The sequence below is a fragment of the Mesoplodon bidens genome, assembly GCF_964165515.1.
Source record: "Mesoplodon bidens genome assembly, chromosome: 16".
Lineage (NCBI taxonomy): Eukaryota > Metazoa > Chordata > Mammalia > Artiodactyla > Ziphiidae > Mesoplodon > Mesoplodon bidens.
The window spans coordinates 60,173,335-60,191,545 of NC_138173.1; the positions used below are offsets into that span (position 1 = coordinate 60,173,335).

The 18,211-nt window shown below is 37.3% G+C and overlaps 1 protein-coding gene across 2 annotated transcripts in view; it reads left to right on the top strand.

The window, feature by feature from the left end:
* The window catches only part of MTBP (MDM2 binding protein), a 70,224-nt gene extending 56,864 nt beyond the window's left edge, over window positions 1-13,360 (top strand). Inside the window, exons 18-22 of one of the 2 annotated variants that reach the window (XM_081258578.1) lie at window positions 4,905-5,171; window positions 7,089-7,338; window positions 8,056-8,169; window positions 11,477-11,542; window positions 12,648-13,360. In XM_081258578.1, the coding sequence (XP_081114704.1) occupies window positions 4,905-5,171; window positions 7,089-7,338; window positions 8,056-8,169; window positions 11,477-11,542; window positions 12,648-12,686 (736 nt within the window). In that variant the 3' untranslated portion in view covers window positions 12,687-13,360. The remainder of the gene's footprint in view (window positions 1-4,904; window positions 5,172-7,088; window positions 7,339-8,055; window positions 8,170-11,476; window positions 11,543-12,647) is intronic. The other variant, XM_081258579.1, reaches the window with a different exon arrangement.
* Window positions 13,361-18,211: the final 4,851 nt, after the last annotated feature.

The window sequence follows — 18,211 nt, forward strand, 5'->3', positions numbered from 1 at the left end:
AAAGCTATTGTAATTACAATGTGGGGCTGGACCTAAGTAGAAATTCCAAGGAAAAAGCAAGAATACATGATAATTTGATCTGATAGAAAAATAATTTCAAATCAGAGGGCAAAAGAAAAATATTCCATAGATAGTAGTGAGAATGTTGATTAAGTATTCAAATAAAAATAAATCCATTTGAAATGATTCTTTGTTCACGCCAAATATCAAAATAAATCACAGATATATTAAGAATTAAAAGTGGGAAAACTGTGAAAGTAAAGAACTAGCATAAAATGTAGGGGAAAATCTGTTCTAGCAGAGGAAGAAATCAAAAAAGAGTGATAGATTTGTCCTAATTTTTAAAACAGCAATGTCAGTTATCAACAGAAACAAGATTAAAAGTATGGATTAAGCTGAGGAAAATATTTTTTGAACATAAATGAGAAGGTAAATTTTCTTTATAATTAAAGAATGCTTACAAATCAATAAGAAAATGAGATAAATGCCCCTATGGAAGAGTTTGCAACATCTTAAACCATTTGTTGTTTGTTTTTTTTATATAACTTTATTTATTTTATTTTTGGGTGTGTTGGGTCTTCGTTTCTGTGTGAGGGCTTTCTAGTTGCGGCGAGCAGGGGCCACTCTTCATCGCGGTGCGCGGGCTTCTCACTGTCGCGGCCTCTCTCGTTGCGGAGCAAGGCTCCAGACAGGCTCAGTATTTGTGGCTCACAGGCCCAGTCGCTCCTCGGCATGTGGGATCCTCCCAGACCAGGGCTCAAACCCATGTCCTCTGCATCGGCAAGCAGACTCTCAACCACTGCGCCACCAGGGAAGCCCCAAACCATTTGTTTTTGAAACAGGAAATAAATATGGCCAATACACATGAAGAGTTGTTTTCTTCACCAGTCAGCTTTTTAAATTTACATTAAGAATGTAAATTGAAACAACAGTGAGAATCCTTTTCACCCATAAAATCATGGTGGAGGTAAAGGGACATGAATAAGCCAGCTTGGAGTATAAATTGTTACAACCTGTCTGGGGGGCTGCTCGGTAATCTACCAAAAGCCATGCAGTTGTTTATAATATCAGATTGATTAACTTCACTTAATGATAAAATTAGCGTTTACACTGAAAGTTATTAGGCAAGGGTATTTTTCACAGTGTTATTTAAAATAAGAAACATTGGAAATAATGTCTAACTGTAGGAGGTTGGTTAAATAAATTATAGTGCATCCATAAAATAAAATTCTGTGCAGCCACCAGAATGGTTAAAATAAAAGACCGATAAGTGTTGACAAGGGTATGGAACAATCAGAACCCTTGAACATTTTTGGTGGAAGTACAACATGATTTATCTACTTCAGAAGAGGATCTGGCAGGTTCTTATAAAACTGAACATACTCAGACCCCCTGACTCAGCATTTCTAATAGTCACTTTCCTAAGAGAAATGAAAACCTTACACCACAAAAAGACTGGTAAAAGAACCCACAGAACAGTTTTATTCATAATACCCACAACCTGGAAATAGCCTTAGGTGTACATCAATGGGAGAGTAGATAAATTAACTGGTATGTATATACAAAGCAGTACTACTCAATAATAATAAGGAACAACGTATGTATACATGCAACAACATTGAACTTCTGTCTGTCTGAGTGTGAAAAAAACAGTTGAAATAAGAATTTGAGGACTTTAAAAAGTGAAGTTGCCTGCCCTTATAAGCAAATAAACAAATTTAGCCGTGACTCCATTTTCCTTATTGTAAATTTAATCTGGGGCCATTGAGTTCAAACTAAGAAAGTTGCAGGAGGTGAGCACAGTGAATCCAGAAACATGCTTTTTTTCAGGATTTGGGTTTATAGTGTGAGGGCCTATTCACATTAAATGTAGATTATGTTTCTACTCGAAGCAAAGTTCTAGTGAAATTTCAAAGTAAATATGACACTGCAAAGAAAGTTCTCTCTTCTTACATTGCCGTGAGCCTTTGGAATCCTTCAGCTTTTCCTCTACTCAAACATAAGGAATATTTGGAAGAAATATATAAACTGCTCAAGTACAGATCAATGTTTACTTAAGGCAAAATGAAATCTATCCACAGTTGACTTGTTTTTCACTTCTCTCTCCTGTCCTGGAGTGTAAGATACCATTGATTGTAAGATGCACCATTTTCTTTAACAACAAATTGAATTCCACTGTCAAACTGTGAGAGTCAGTTGGCCACACCAGCCTCCTGTTGCTCTGAACTTTCTTTCATGTATTCCAAGAGATTTGGCAGTTTTTCTGGCTTTCGTCGGCATTGCTTGGTGTGTGCTAGGCAGTATCTTGCCTATTTTGTAGTTATAGGACAATGATAGCTTCATCTTCTGATAGGTATTTTTCTTTCTTTGGACACATAAAGCATTTGGTTATTGTTTTGCAAGAAAATGTGGAAGTGTACTCATTCATCCAACAGTAAATATTTACTTCACTATTACCAAATACGCATCCTCCTACTCTGTTTCTGTTCCTTTCTTATTTACAAAGTCACTTTTTGTTTTGATGCCAAATCATAGTAAAATCACTTTGAAGACATTTTAAATGACAATTGAAGCCAATATGCACAGTGCACATAATTCAGTTGGAGGCATGCCATTATGAACAGCTGTGATTAAGAGATGTTAAAACTGGAAGGAAAAAATCTGCATCTTAGAGTCAAAATCTTAGAGTAGAAAAAAATACGCATGTGGAGTCAAACTATGCATTATTTTTCTCTGAAAAATTTCTTGTAAGCCAATCAGTAATTACATTTCCTCTCTCCTAGAACTTTTCCTTAACATTTATGGTTCTTAGTGGTATTCTAGATTCTGTCAGTCGCCCAGGATAGAAACAGGACTCATCAGTAATCCTTAGGGTTGGGGCTGATTTTTAATGAAATGTGTTTTATTAAACAACAGACTAGAGAAAGAATGTTAGAGAATTGAGAGACCTAGGTTCTAGTCACTCTTCTGCCACCAGTTAACAGTATAACTTAGGAGCTCATTTTTCCCTCCTGTTAAATTAAACTGTTGGTTTATATCAGAGATTTTTCAGTCCTAGCTGCACTTTAGAATCACCTAGGTAGCTTTAAAAAAAAAATGTCCAAGACTGATTCCAACCCCAGACCAATTAACTCAGAAACTCTGGGCATCAGTATTTCATAAAAACTCTTCAAATGATTCTAATGTTCAGCCGTGGGTTGACCCCTGAGTAAGATGACCCTTACACTTTACCTGAGAGATAGCATACTAGATTGGTTCAAGTCAGACTCTGAAGTCACCAACCTGGGTCTGAATCCTGGCTGAGCTACATATCATCAGCATACCATAAGATTTGCTGTGGTAGAAAATAAAACCACTGATGATGATGATGGTGATGATAATAGCAGCAACATACATTTATTGACTGCTTTGCTTGCATGTTCCAGGCACTGTTTCTGAGTGCTTTCGTGTACCCATTCATGATCCTCACCATAGCTCTTTGAGATAACTGCTATGAATCTCACCTTGCAGAAAAGGCAGCAGTAGCATAGATAAAATTAAGTAGTTTGGCCATGTTCACACAGTGGTAGAGCTAGATTTAAATCCAGGGAGTCTGGCTCTCTAGTCTATACTCTTAGAAATCAAATATGTGTCACAAGAGAAAGAGAAAACCTCCGTCAGGCAATCAGGTTGGGGTAATGATACACTCCTTGAGGTTGAACTAAAAGCTTATAGACCCAAAGTTCTGACTCTAAGGAACTTCTTAGAATTTTACAAGTAAAGAGGGCAGGTAACAGAAAAAGGTTTTAATGTTTAAAGTCCTATCATCGTATATGTGAAACTGTTTCCTTGATGTAGAAGGGGAGAATGTGAAGGGTATTCCAGGGTCACACATCTCATTGGTGATTTTCTTGATATGCTTATTTGTTGTACTTAACAACATGGGATTTCTTTTTTTTTTAAGCCTTATCAAAGCATTTATTTATTTATTATTTTAATTTATTTTTTGGCTGCATTAGGTCTTAGTTTTGGCTCGCGGGATCTTTCGTTGCAGCGCAGGCTCTTTGTTGCGGCGCACGGGCTTCTCCCTAGTTGTTGCGTGCAGGCTCTAGGGTGCGTGGGCTCTGTAGTTTGCCACATGTGGGCTCTCTAGTTGAGGTGCGAGCTCAGTAGTTGTGGCTCGCGGGTTTAGTTGCCCTGCAGCATGTGGGATCTTAGTTCCCTTACCAGGGATAGAACCCGCATCCTCTGCATTGTAAGGCGGATTCTTTACCACTGGACCACCAGGGAAGTCCCTAAGATGGGATTTCTTTAAGTCCAGAAGCATTCACTGAGCAAACATCTCATTGATGTCTTAAATCAGATTTAGCTAGAAAGCAAACGCACACACAGCCAAAGTGTTTGAAGGAAAATTTGTCAATCAGTCAGTAAGGTGGAAATGATTTTCAAAGGGAAATTTCAAAGTGTTCTGAGCTGTGTTTGGTGAGCCAGTTTAGAATGCCTTTATACCCTGTTAATCTTTGTGTTGAAAATAAACTTGTTTTTTCTAACAGAAGTTAGCATTTCACGTCATTACATATCAGCCATGCTGAGGAATCAGAGGTTGGTAGAGATTTAAAAAGTATCAAAACAGCACCTGTATTATTTTGAAAATAAGCCAGAGGATTAACTTAATCTGTTGCCCAGAAACAGTCAAAGAGGAATCAGATTGTACTTCAAATTTTTAAAATCTTTTGCCATGTTGTGTAGCAGGCTGGAAAAAACTGAACTTGTGAGGGAAGTTGGCCGTTCACTCAACCTTCCAACGATTATTAGGAAGTTTAGTAAGAGCTTTTTAAGTACATGTTTTGCTTTTCCCTAATTGGCAGGGAAAAGCCCATGGCTGCCATGGAGTCTTTGATTTTAAAGATCTTTCTCTTGTTTAGATATTGCTTGGATGACCGAAAAGCATTAGAAAGAGACGGGGGATTTTCAGAACTTCAGTCTCGTCTTATTCGTTATGAAACTCAAACTACATGCACCAGAGAAAGTTTTCCAGTACCTACCGTACTGAGCCCTCTTCCGTCTCCAGCAGTTTTGTCAGAGCCCGGAAGTGTCCCTGATGGAGAAGCTTTACAAAATGAACTCCGGACTGAAGTCTCCCGAGTAAAAAGGAGATCAAAAGATCTGAACTGCCTTTATCCCCCCAAAAGGTGGTATATTAAGTACATAAAGATAGTATCTTGACAGAAAGTATTTTAGTCCGAGGGTAATTGAATTAATCTTTCAGATTTTTAAGTTGCTTTCTGTGCAGATTTTAATGTAATTCGTTCATACCAGGAATTGTGTTTGTATTGTGAGCAGTTGATGATTATGCTTATAAGTTATACAAAGAAATGACTTGGAAAAAACACATTGTTTCTTGCTTTATATGCTAATATACAGCCCATCAGCACAATGGGTTGTAAAGCTTTTAAGCCATGGAACACTGGCGATTTTATCCAATAGATTAAGCAGCTGAGCTGCTCTTTTGAAGAGGATGTTTAGGGATGCATTTTTTCTGTTAGCTCTCTTCTCACTGTTTCCTACCTACATTGGCCCCTTAAACAAGGGGTTTCATGAGGTATCATTTTTGATTGAACCTGGGCTATGGCAGTGAAAGCGAGGAGTCCTAACCACTGGACCACCAGGAAATTCCCATGAAGTACCGTTTTTGTTTGTTTGTTTGTTTTGTTTTAAACTTTAAAAAAAAATATTTTTTAAATTAATTAATTTATTTATTTTTGGCTGTGTTGGGTCTTCGTTTCTGTGCGAGGGCTTTCTCTAGTTGCGGCAAGTGGGGGCCACTCTTCATCGCTGTGCGCGGGACTCTCACTGTCGCGGCCTCTCTTATTGCGGAGCACAGGCTCCAGACGCGCAGGCTCAGTAGTTGTGGCTTACGGGCCTAGCCGCTCCGTGGCATGTGGGTCCTCCCAGACCAGGGCTCGAACCCGTGTCCCCTGCATTGGCAGGCGGACTCCCAACCACTGCGCCACCAGGAAAGCCCTGAGGTACCTTTTTAAAACAACTTGTTTCATATAAAATATAGCTTTAAAGCCTACATAATAATATATTAAAAATGAGATCTTTCTAGCTACTTTATTTGCTGGCTAAATAAAATATCCAAATACCTGAACAGAAATTAGAAGCTTATGAGATAAACACTCTAATTTCTGTTGAATTTATATATCTTTAGAACCTTTGTCAAATTTAGGTCTTTGACACCTAAAACAAACCGTAAATTCTTATTATATGTAAATCTTTCAAAAAGTATCAAATATCTTAAAGTGAAACTTTCAAATCTTCTTTTAAAGAGTGAAAATTATTAGAATACTTTTTCCCTAATGGGGAATAACTAAATTATTTTCATGAGGACTTTACAGGTTCATGGTACTTTTTACACGCGATAAAGCTAAAAAGCAAATCCATTAACATTTAGGATACTGTATTTTGTAATAATATTTTTTATTTCTGACTGTGACTGATAGATATGTGATGTGTTCCAGACAAGAAAGTACACTGTGGCCTCTAGGTTAACAGAATTGAAAAATATGAGACCCTATCTTGTAACAGGAAATTTAAACATTTTAGAAAGATTGAAACAAGAACTACTTTTATAGTTTTATTTCTGTTTGTTTTGCACAGGTAGTTGCATAGCTACAACAAGCATGATTATTATGGTTTCTTCATCAAAATTATCTTAACAGAAAAGTATAAGTACTTGACAGATGAGTACTGGATCTATAAATAGCATTGCCTGGAGTGCCATCCCTGATTTATGTGAGAAATTGTAAATTAACGGGGAGGGTGACAGAAATGTTGCTAGTTGCTTTTCCTATTAGCTTTTAATATTAGCTGAAATCCTAGAATGTTATTCATTGCCTTCCGTGTTCTAGTCACTCATTTGAAGAACTAAGGGAGCAACTGTATAATATGATGTTGACTGCTTATTTTAGGCAGTAATAGCAAGAAATTGTGTTTGCTTTTCTTGGGTTTATATGTCAATGGTTATGGTTGTAACATTTAAGACGGAAAATGGACTTCGTTGTTGATTCACTTAATCTGCATTTTTATATTTTCCCCCTCATTAGACTTGTGAAATCTGAAAGTTCAGATTCTCTTCTTTCTCAGAGAAGTGGCATTACTAATCATCATCATCATGCAGTGACATCCATAAAGCCACGGGCAGAGAGATCATTATCTGTGACTTGTCCATCTCTTCCAGTTCTTAGCAATGAAACTCCCAAAGTCACTACAAATGCCAGTTCAGGTCAAAAAAGTGTGCATGAATCAAAAACATCAAGGCCCACTAAGGAATCAAGATCACAGAAACACACACGGGTAAAGATTTATTTCCTGACTCTCTTAGTTCTGCACGGGAAGAAATTTCTTCATTTGATTCGTTTTAAACGTTTGTCTAAAAATTTTATGAATGAAATGAAATGGTATCTGTAATTTACTTTAAAATAATTCAGGGGAGTTCCCTGGTGGCCTAGTGGTTAGGATTCTGGGCTTTCACTTCCTTGCCTGGATTCAGTTCCTGGTCCGGGAACTGAGATCCTGCAAGCTGTGCGCTGTGGCCAAAAAAAATGGAGGAAAAAAAAATTCAGTGCAAGAAGGATAATGGAGGCATATAAGTGAAACAGAAAGAGCCACAAATGGATCCTTCTTGAAACTGGTAGTAGATATATCGAGATGAGGATTTGTTACAAATATTCTCTTTACAATGTTTGAAATTTTCCATAATAAAAAATAAGTACACACCTGTATATCCCTGCTGTGTGTACCTTTTACACTCAGATTTTGATTCAGAACTCAGGATGTGAATTCCTCTCTTCAGACACTGTAGTCCTCTCTTCCTGACAGATAGCCTGCGACACGTGTGATTGTGTCACTGTTTCAGATCTCCTTTCTTCTCGATGCTTTTGTCTTAATGAGCTTATCTATCTTTAGCATAGCTACATGGTTCTGTGATTCACAGAACTCAACTCTAAAGCTGAAATAATATGTTTGTACCTTTTCCAAGACAAATTAGTTGTGTACTATGTTCTGTTCAAGATATTGAAAGAAGTAGTTACTGAAACCCTGAAGAAACACAGGATTACTGAGGCTCACGAATGTTTCACGGCTTGCAGCCAACGTCTCTTTGAGATCTCCAAGTTCTATCTAAAGGTACAGTGTCTTCTCTACTGATTGCAAAATCGAGGTCAAGTTCTAATGTTCCTATTTGACACAAGATAATATTGACTGAGTATTTTTAAGTATTAATAAGCTATCACTGATTGCTTATTACCAAATTTTTTTAATGGAGGTAGAAAAATTGGAGTCAAAAATTTGATATTTGATTTATTTGATTTTAGTTCTCAGATATAGAAAACTACACTTTAACTGGTATCCTCAGTGTTTCCCTAACAAGCCTTTGACTTAAGTTCATAATAAGCTTCCACTTACTTTATTCAACTTATTCAAGTAATTTTAGTACATAGTGAAACTACTGGAGGGCGTATCGAAGCACCCAGCTTCTAATTTTGGATCCATTATCAGCTTGTTGTAAGACATTGGACAGATCGGCCATTCAGATGACAATTTTGTAAAACTTAGATGGTGTTAGATTAGTTCCAGTTTTCAGAGTTTCTGACTTGAATCACAATTTTATATGGGTTCCTGATTAAAACTGCAGATGGACCGCATGCATTCGATTCCCTTCCCTTCTAAAATCTCTCAAGAAAGACAGTATTGAAAGTACAAAAACTAAGAAAAGAGGAAAGGAGAAATGTAGAAGTGTTGTCATACATTGTTGAACCAAAAAAAACAAACACCAAACACATGGAAGCGTGATGTAACAGAGTAGAAGAAGTGACAGCCTAAATGTCTGCCTGGGGATACCTGTGAGAGCCAAGCCAGTTCAACAGACACGGTCTCTGACCTGCTCAGGTCTTGGAGACACCAAGTATCATGGAAAGCAGGGGCAAGGTGCCGGGTGAAAAAAAAGAGGAGTTAAATAAAGATCTGCAGAGTGAACTGGGGAGCCTTCAGTTTGCTCTGCATGCTTTTCCCCCACAACGTTAACTACAGATAAGTATATTATACATAGTTTTATCCTCACCCCCCTGCCCCACCCCTGCGACAATGCAGGAAATAGTCTCTGGAGAAAAAAGGATTGGAGGCCACGGTAAAAAGTCCACCTGGCCCCTTACTCCCCTACCTTGTAAAGATACCAATGAACAAGCTCTGTACAGACAGAGCTTCCAGTAAGATTTGTATTACCTCAGTTTAAAATATGACTGGACAGTCGAGAGTTAGCATACTTTTGAGGAAAGCTTCTAATACAGCAGATGCCAAAACATGAAGGAACAAAGTGAACTATGAAGGAGCAGAAAGCTCAAGAAAACTTCATAAAAAACTATACTGTCTCAGAGAGAAGATAATTGGGTGCACAAAACTGGAATGGGATGCTGCTTCCAAAAACTGTAGAACGTGAAAGCTCCTTAAGTTTAGAAATAAGATCAAATCAGGAGAATAGAAAGGCTTAACAGTTGAGATTAAGAAATTTACCAGAAATTAGAATTAATGACAAAATTAAGGATAAAAACATTAAACACAGGATAAGAAAATGGGGGAATTAATCCAAAAGATCCAATATGCTAATAATAGGAGTTTCAAAAATAGAGACTAGAGGAGGGAAAACTCAAAAATATAACAAAATTTTCTAGACCTGAAGGACGCACTCCTCCTGCTGGAAAGGGCACACAGCTTGTCCAGCCTAGTGGATGACAGTTCTACAAGCCACATCACTGTGGAATGTCACATCTCCTGGGACAGAGAGAATATTTCCTAAAAGCTTCCCAGGAGAGAAAGTAGTTTACATATAAAGAATCAATAAGAGCGGCATTGGATTTTTCTACAGTAACATTGTGTGCCAGAAGAGAGTAGAAGAGTATCTTCAAATTCTGAAGGAAAGTGATTTACCTAGTATTTTATACCTGGTCTAGAAGTCAGTCAGGTATGAAGATTCAGTACAGATACTTTCAGTCATGGAAGGTCTGAAAAATTCTGTCATTTGTGTACCCTTTTGACGAATCTGTGAGAAGATGAAATTCAATAGAACAAGGGACTGAATCAAGAAATAAAAGAAAAACTAACCTAGACTGGGAAAGATAAGTCCCAATGGGACCAGGCTGAGGGAGCAATTGGACCAAATTGGAGCAGGCTATGGGAGAAGGATCTCCAGTTTAAAAAAATACAATTAAGGGGCCTCCCTGGTGGCGCAGTGGTTGAGAGTCCGCCTGCCGATGCAGGGGATACGGGTTCGTGCCCCGGTCCGGGAGGATCCCATGTGCCGCGGAGCGGCTGGGCCCGTGGGCCATGGCCGCTGAGCCTGCGCGTCCGGAGCCTGTGCTCCGCAACGGGAGAGGCCACAGCAGTGAGAGGCCCGCATACCGCAAAAAAAAAAAAAAAAAAAAAAAAAAAAAAATACAATTAAGAAAACAAAAGCAAAAATGAAAAGCTGAAGTGAGAGATTATCCAGTATCCCTGAGTGTTTGAAGAACTTTGCTGTACATTTAATCAGTCTTTCACAGCATTGTGGGGTGGGGGTGGGATTACACACATGGAAAGCTAAGCAAACGTAGTTCAACTACAGGATAAACAAAGCAGATGAAAGAGAAATTATAACCATTATACATTACTTAGCTCAGGATTGAACTATATTTGCTTAGGTATAAAATGCAAACACTGACTATTTACTAATCAAAAAATTGTGGTGCAGCTGTTACTGAGAGGAAGAGAAGGGAGGTGGGAGGATTCAGAGATCTGAATCCAGGATAACAGCAATCACTGTCTAGAACTGTTAAATCACGAAATAACAGTATAAGCTTATTATTTAGAAACATGAAGGTATAAATAAGAGAAAGAGCTGAAAGAATTCAAAGTGACTACTTCAATGGAACATAGCTTGGAAGTGCAGCGGAGGATTCCTTTTTTTTTTAATACAATTGGATTTTTAAATTTTTATAATATAATTTGATATAGTCATTACATTTTTACAAGTCAGAGATTTCAGTTTTATTTCCTATGTCATTCCCTCTTTGTGGTGGAATGAAATAGCCAAAAAGAAGAGAGAGGAAAAAAAGTTGTTTTATCTAAAAAATAAATATAAACTGTATATTCATTTCCTGAGTAATGAAGTTAATGTGGCCACTCATAGTTGAGGATGGGGCTTAGGTTTGGTCAGTGCCATTGAGTATTTGAGATTAGAGTGGCATGGATTTATGTATATATGGATGTATTTTGGCTAGAGTACTTTGACCTTTCAGGATGGAACTAAATTATAATCTGTTACTTTGATTTTTTTGTAGTATCTCCCTCTTCACGTTGATACTTACAGAATGATTTAGGATCATCTCAAGTTTATTTAATAATGACTTGTTCTCTGTAATTTAGTGTGCAGATTTAAACTGCTGTATTTTGTTATGTTTAGGATCTTAAAACTTCAAGGGGTCTATTTGAAGAAATGAAGAAAACAGCAAGCAACAATGTTGTACAGGTACATAAATTGTTCCCAAGAAACTACATTCAATTAAATTGCTATTTTATTGCAGGCTAGTAGCTATGATGCTGTAATATATGCAGTAAGAATTAGTGAGTGGTCTTTTCAACTTTGTCCCTATGACCACTCTTTAAAATAGTTAATAATAGACTTATGCAAGCAGAATCTTTAGTAGTATTTAAGAGATTTCTCTGTTAACAAAAGAGCTTCTAAACTGATGTTAAGAAAGAAACAGGAAAAAAAAAGAGCTGGAAAAATTAATCCATTTCGATTAGCTATTTTCAAAGTTTAGTTTAATTTCTTTTTAGTGATGCTTTGAAAGTACATTTTCAAATAAAGGTGAGAAAATAGAGTAGACCCTTCATTTTGTCCAGTGAGAACACTATTGTATTCTGCAGCAGAAGTTCAGCAAAAAGTGTTCTCGAGCAAGAAAATAAAATGTGGGTTTTTTTTCCATTTACAAATTCATGATCTAACATGTAATATGTATACACAAATGCAAAGAAACACATAAAATTTTAAAAAATAATTTTAAAAGAGAATATCCTTGGGCTCACTCACTGTTCAACCTGGGAAATAAAATATTGTGGGGACCTTGGAAACCCCCAAAGAATCCCTTCCCCACCATATCCCACTGCATCACCTCTGGAGGTAACCGCTCTACTGATTTTTTGTGTGTGTGATAATCATTTCCTTAGTTTTTTTTTTTTAATTGAAGTATAGTTGATGTATAATATTATGTAAGTTACAGGTGTACAATATAGTGATTCACAATTTTTAAAGGTTATACTCCATTTTTAATTATTATAAAATCTTGGCTCTATTCCCTGTGTTGTACAATATATCCTTGTAGCTTATTTTATACATAAGAGTTTGTACTTCTTAATCTCATATTCCTATATTGCCCCTTCCCCTTTCCCTGTCCCCACTGGTAACTGCTAGTAAAATGTATTTTCAAGATAATATATATTTTAAGATTTTGACAGGTTATTTTTTGCTTTACATTTTGTACCATACTCTTTTGAAGTTTTAACAATATCTTTTTCTATCACTTGTGTTTCCAATAGAAATGTACCATAATCATATTTTTTTCACTCCCTAGGTGATTGAATGGGTATTAGAAAAGACAAGCAAGAAATAACACAGAATCATTCTCTTTGGATAATTATAAATTGGACAGAGCTATTATTTACTTTTTCCTTCCATAGTTTGAAAATTACAAACAAATTTAAAACTTTATTCAAAGAATTGATATTACATCTCTAAAGAATGTCATAAATATCCTATATTTATATAGTTTTGAGGTTGCTCATTTAATGTATTTTTAACTATATACTTATAGTTTTACTATATTTTAATTTTTTAAGTTAATATTTTTATATATGTTTACAAATTTTACTCTTGGTTATTTAATTAGTCCAATAAATAGAAAAAGATATTTCTTTACTTCTTGGTAAATGTCTTTGTTGTTAGGCCTATTTAAATTAATGAGTCTTAAGTAAGACATTGCCAGTGGTTTTTCTCTTGTGTTCCAATAAGCATGATTTATTGGACGGCCCCTGATTTAGAAAATATTGGCAAGAAAATTCACACAGTTAGCCATGTTCCCTTACCCCTGCCCTAGAGCCACCACTGTTGAGCTATTCATGTTTACTTGGGATCAAAAATGAAGAAAGAGCAAAACTTATGAAAATAAGACACAGTGAAAATGACTAAGTACAGACTCCCAGAAAAGAAATATCTTTTCCCATGGCAGAAAATCTGGAAAATGTGGAAAATACAAAAAAGAGTGGAAAAAAATTCTAACATTGTTTTTGTCTATAGGTAACCACTGTTAATATTTTTAAACATTATGCTTAAAATATTTTCAAAATTGGTGTCATACATGTGTGTGTTTGTGTACGTGTGTTTATATGTGTGATGTGTGTGTATATGTATATTAATTTATAGCCTGCTTTTCACTTAACAGTGTGATATAACTTAATGATATCTCCCTCGTCCTTGCATCTGGGCTGGCAGTGTGACTTGCTTTGACTGGTAGAATATGGTATAAATGACATGGTGTGAGCTAGAACCTAGGCTTTTGGAGTCTGTCTCCCTCGTCCTTGCATCTGGGCTGGCAGTGTGACTTGCTTTGACTGGTAGAATATGGTATAAATGACATGGTGTGAGCTAGAACCTAGGCTTTTGGAGTCTGTCTCCCTCGTCCTTGCATCTGGGCTGGCAGTGTGACTTGCTTTGACTGGTAGAATATGGTATAAATGACATGGTGTGAGCTAGAAACTAGGCTTTTGGAGTCTGTCTCCCTCGTCCTTGCATCTGGGCTGGCAGTGTGACTTGCTTTGACTGGTAGAATATGGTATAAATGACATGGTGTGAGCTAGAACCTAGGCTTTTGGAGTCTGTCTCCCTCGTCCTTGCATCTGGGCTGGCAGTGTGACTTGCTTTGACTGGTAGAATATGGTATAAATGACATGGTGTGAGCTAGAAACTAGGCTTTTGGAGTCTGTCTCCCTCGTCCTTGCATCTGGGCTGGCAGTGTGACTTGCTTTGACTGGTAGAATATGGTATAAATGACATGGTGTGAGCTAGAACCTAGGCTTTTGGAGTCTGTCTCCCTCGTCCTTGCATCTGGGCTGGCAGTGTGACTTGCTTTGACTGGTAGAATATGGTATAAATGACATGGTGTGAGCTAGAACCTAGGCTTTTGGAGTCTGTCTCCCTCGTCCTTGCATCTGGGCTGGCAGTGTGACTTGCTTTGACTGGTAGAATATGGTATAAATGACATGGTGTGAGCTAGAAACTAGGCTTTTGGAGTCTGTCTCCCTCGTCCTTGCATCTGGGCTGGCAGTGTGACTTGCTTTGACTGGTAGAATATGGTATAAATGACATGGTGTGAGCTAGAACCTAGGCTTTTGGAGTCTGTCTCCCTCGTCCTTGCATCTGGGCTGGCAGTGTGACTTGCTTTGACTGGTAGAATATGGTATAAATGACATGGTGTGAGCTAGAAACTAGGCTTTTGGAGTCTGTCTCCCTCGTCCTTGCATCTGGGCTGGCAGTGTGACTTGCTTTGACTGGTAGAATATGGTATAAATGACATGGTGTGAGCTAGAACCTAGGCTTTTGGAGTCTGTCTCCCTCGTCCTTGCATCTGGGCTGGCAGTGTGACTTGCTTTGACTGGTAGAATATGGTATAAATGACATGGTGTGAGCTAGAAACTAGGCTTTTGGAGTCTGTCTCCCTCGTCCTTGCATCTGGGCTGGCAGTGTGACTTGCTTTGACTGGTAGAATATGGTATAAATGACATGGTGTGAGCTAGAACCTAGGCTTTTGGAGTCTGTCTCCCTCGTCCTTGCATCTGGGCTGGCAGTGTGACTTGCTTTGACTGGTAGAATATGGTATAAATGACATGGTGTGAGCTAGAACCTAGGCTTTTGGAGTCTGTCTCCCTCGTCCTTGCATCTGGGCTGGCAGTGTGACTTGCTTTGACTGGTAGAATATGGTATAAATGACATGGTGTGAGCTAGGACCTAGGCTTTGAGCATCTTGCAGCTTCCGGTTTGCTCCTGTAGAACCTGATAGTGTCATCCTCCTGCACCCCTTTCCCCACCCCGGCCCCATCATTGTGACAATAGCACTAGCACAGCCTTCCAAGTGCCCCGCAGAACCGTTGTTCTTGAAAACCACTTCTTTTTAAAGAACAAATGGACTATATATCTACATATCTATATCTATATCTATATCTGCATTTTGCAGAACTTGCATTTAGAAATTTTGTCCATATTAGATGGACCATTCTTTGTAACAGCTGCAGAATATTCTGATGCATCGGTGAGCCATGATTTATTTAGCTCTAGCGACGGTCACGTTGACCTTTTCAGCTTCTTGTTACGCATGTTGCTGCAAAGATGATCTTTATACATTAGTCTTTGTGCACTTCTGTAATATATCTGTAGGACAAATTCCCATAAGTCAAAAGGTACATGTATTTGTAAATTTTTATAGATATTGCAAAATTGCCCTCCAAATTATTGCCAAATATATACCTACTAATGGGTGTATAAATGCCTGTTTTCCCATCATTTCCCACCACTAAGTACTGTGGAAGCTTTAATCTTGGCCAATTGGTTCTTTAAAGATAAAAATGAGGAAGTTTAAATATCCTATTTAAAGCCATTTTCAGATCATTTTACATTACCTAGGAGCCCCCAGCCTTGATTTGTCTTTTATACAGGACACTCACGTGTCCTGTATAAAGATTGGACTTTCAGTGTTTTCTAGAGTAGAACAGGGTGATGACGAAATTGACACAGACGTTAAGTTTTGGCTCTACGAGTGTAAGAACTTTCTAACAACTCTAGCCATCCGGCAATGGGGTGGCCAGCCTCAGGAGATAAGGAGCCTCCTCCCCATAGCTGAAAATTTTCAATTTCAGGTGGAATGAACAAGTACGATGGATTGAAGAGATTCCTGAATTTAGTGGCATATGCTACAAGGTCAGTGTTTCTCAAAACGTAGTACTTGGATTATAGTGTATGTGGTGGTGGTACAGATTTTTCCAAAAGTTATAATTGGTGTACATTCATTTTTATATGTATACACCATGTTGCTATATTACTAGTATATTCCATATCCTAAAATATCAATACTAAGGTAGTATTGCTAAAATTATAGGTAAACTTTGAGCAATAATGTGCTTGATGACCTCTGAAGTCTCTTCAAAACAGATTCTACAGTTCTAAATCTCAATACTACTAAATTTTCAAATAGTAAAAGACTTCTCAACCCCAGCCTGTTACATTTATTACAAGTAACTTAGACACGAACCAAGTTCTACAGAGAATTTGAGTATTTGGAGCTTGGTGTACAGGTAAAATCCCATGAAAATTTAGTTAAAATAAGAGTTGAAAGCCCTAAGCCCCAGGTGAAGACCCATCCTGGAACTCTATACACAAAAACACACAAAAAAATTGCTAGTGGCATCATCCCCCCACCTCCACCCACTAGCACCTTTCAAGGCCAGTCTTGGAGGCACAGACTAACAGGATGTGTCTTTACACTCCCATATCCCTCTGTGGCTATTAGGAAACCACCAGCCAGCCCACCATATTCAGAGATGAATATTTATTTAATTCATATATCAATTTTACATGATATCCATAGTGCTATAAACATAGGCACATTTTTTTTTTTAAACCCATGGTACATTCAAAAATTACTCCCTTACCCCAGTCTACTCCAATCCCCTCAAGATAGAGTATTTGTAACAGGGGCCAGAAAGGCCCTGCTCATTAATTTCAGAAGAATCCTTCTGCCCATTAAGACCTCCTTCTGACTTCAACCAATCAGGGTCAACAAGCATCTGGATAAAGAAACATGCATTTTTCAGCATTTTAATTCATCAATTGATAGAATTAATGAAATGTCTCTGCCTGAGTGTTTTTTTGAATAGGTTTATAGTTTTGTTCCTCCTACTTAATTCAAGTCAGAAAAAAAAATTGATAGCAAACTTCCTGTTGGCTTTCTTTAAATTCCAATGGGATGGTTTAAAGATATGTCACCACACCAAAGGGCTCACCTAATCACATCTAACAAATGGGCAGCTTCCCACAAAATATAGATTAAGACATCATTCATTGGTGTTGGTTTGCCCCTAAAAGGACAGACATTGTGAGTTTAATAATTCATCAATTCAAATAAGAAACAGATAGAGCACAGAGGGAACTGGACAAAAACAAACCCCCCAGAATCACTCAGTTGATTTGCTAACCATACTCACGCACGATCCAGATGTATGAGTTTGTGTTATTCACAACATTCATAACACACATCAACAAGATTAAATCCACAGTGTAAACTTATAACCTGTTGAATTCAGAATGAGAAAAAAATGAGTATTTAAATTGATTCATCATAGCCACTGTGATATGATACAGTTTAACTCTGAGGAAGAAAAATGATTTATATACACAATTCTCTTAGTAAAATTTTCTATTTCTTGCTAATAACACATTTTAATTCAGAAAATGCATTAACTTTATTCAAATATATTTTTCTAAAATATAAATATTTAAATTAAACTTTTATAAACACAGAGAATGTAGTTTCTGTTGACCCGCATCCAGATATTAATCAGTCCAAAACTCAAGTGATGAAGAAATATTTGTAATTATGATCATTTTGCCTATAAATATATAATAGGATCTCTGCAACTAAATTGTGAATAATTAACTCACACTTCATGTAGTACTGAGCACCTTAGATTACACATTGTTGAATTAAGCTATTGGCATTAATATATGTATTTTAATATGTTATTTACAATACACAAGTATAATTCTCTCGTATAACAACATTCCAGTGATTTTGAAAATATAATGAAAGAGTACGTTACAATTTACAATTCATCAAAGCTTTCCTACAGTATTCGGGCTGGGACTTCACTCTTTAGCATTTTAAAATAGGAAACAAAGCAAAATCAGTGTCCTAAAGCTGTGTTTTCCAAAATGTTTTTTTGTTTTGTTTTGTGTGTGTGTGTTTTAACACTAGCTTCACAAGATGCTCCTTTAGAGAGGAGTTCTGTAGGTAAGCGTTAGGAACGGCACACAGGATGCCCCCCCTTGCAGAATCGCAATGTGCAATAAAGTCTTTGAGGAGGCCTGCAA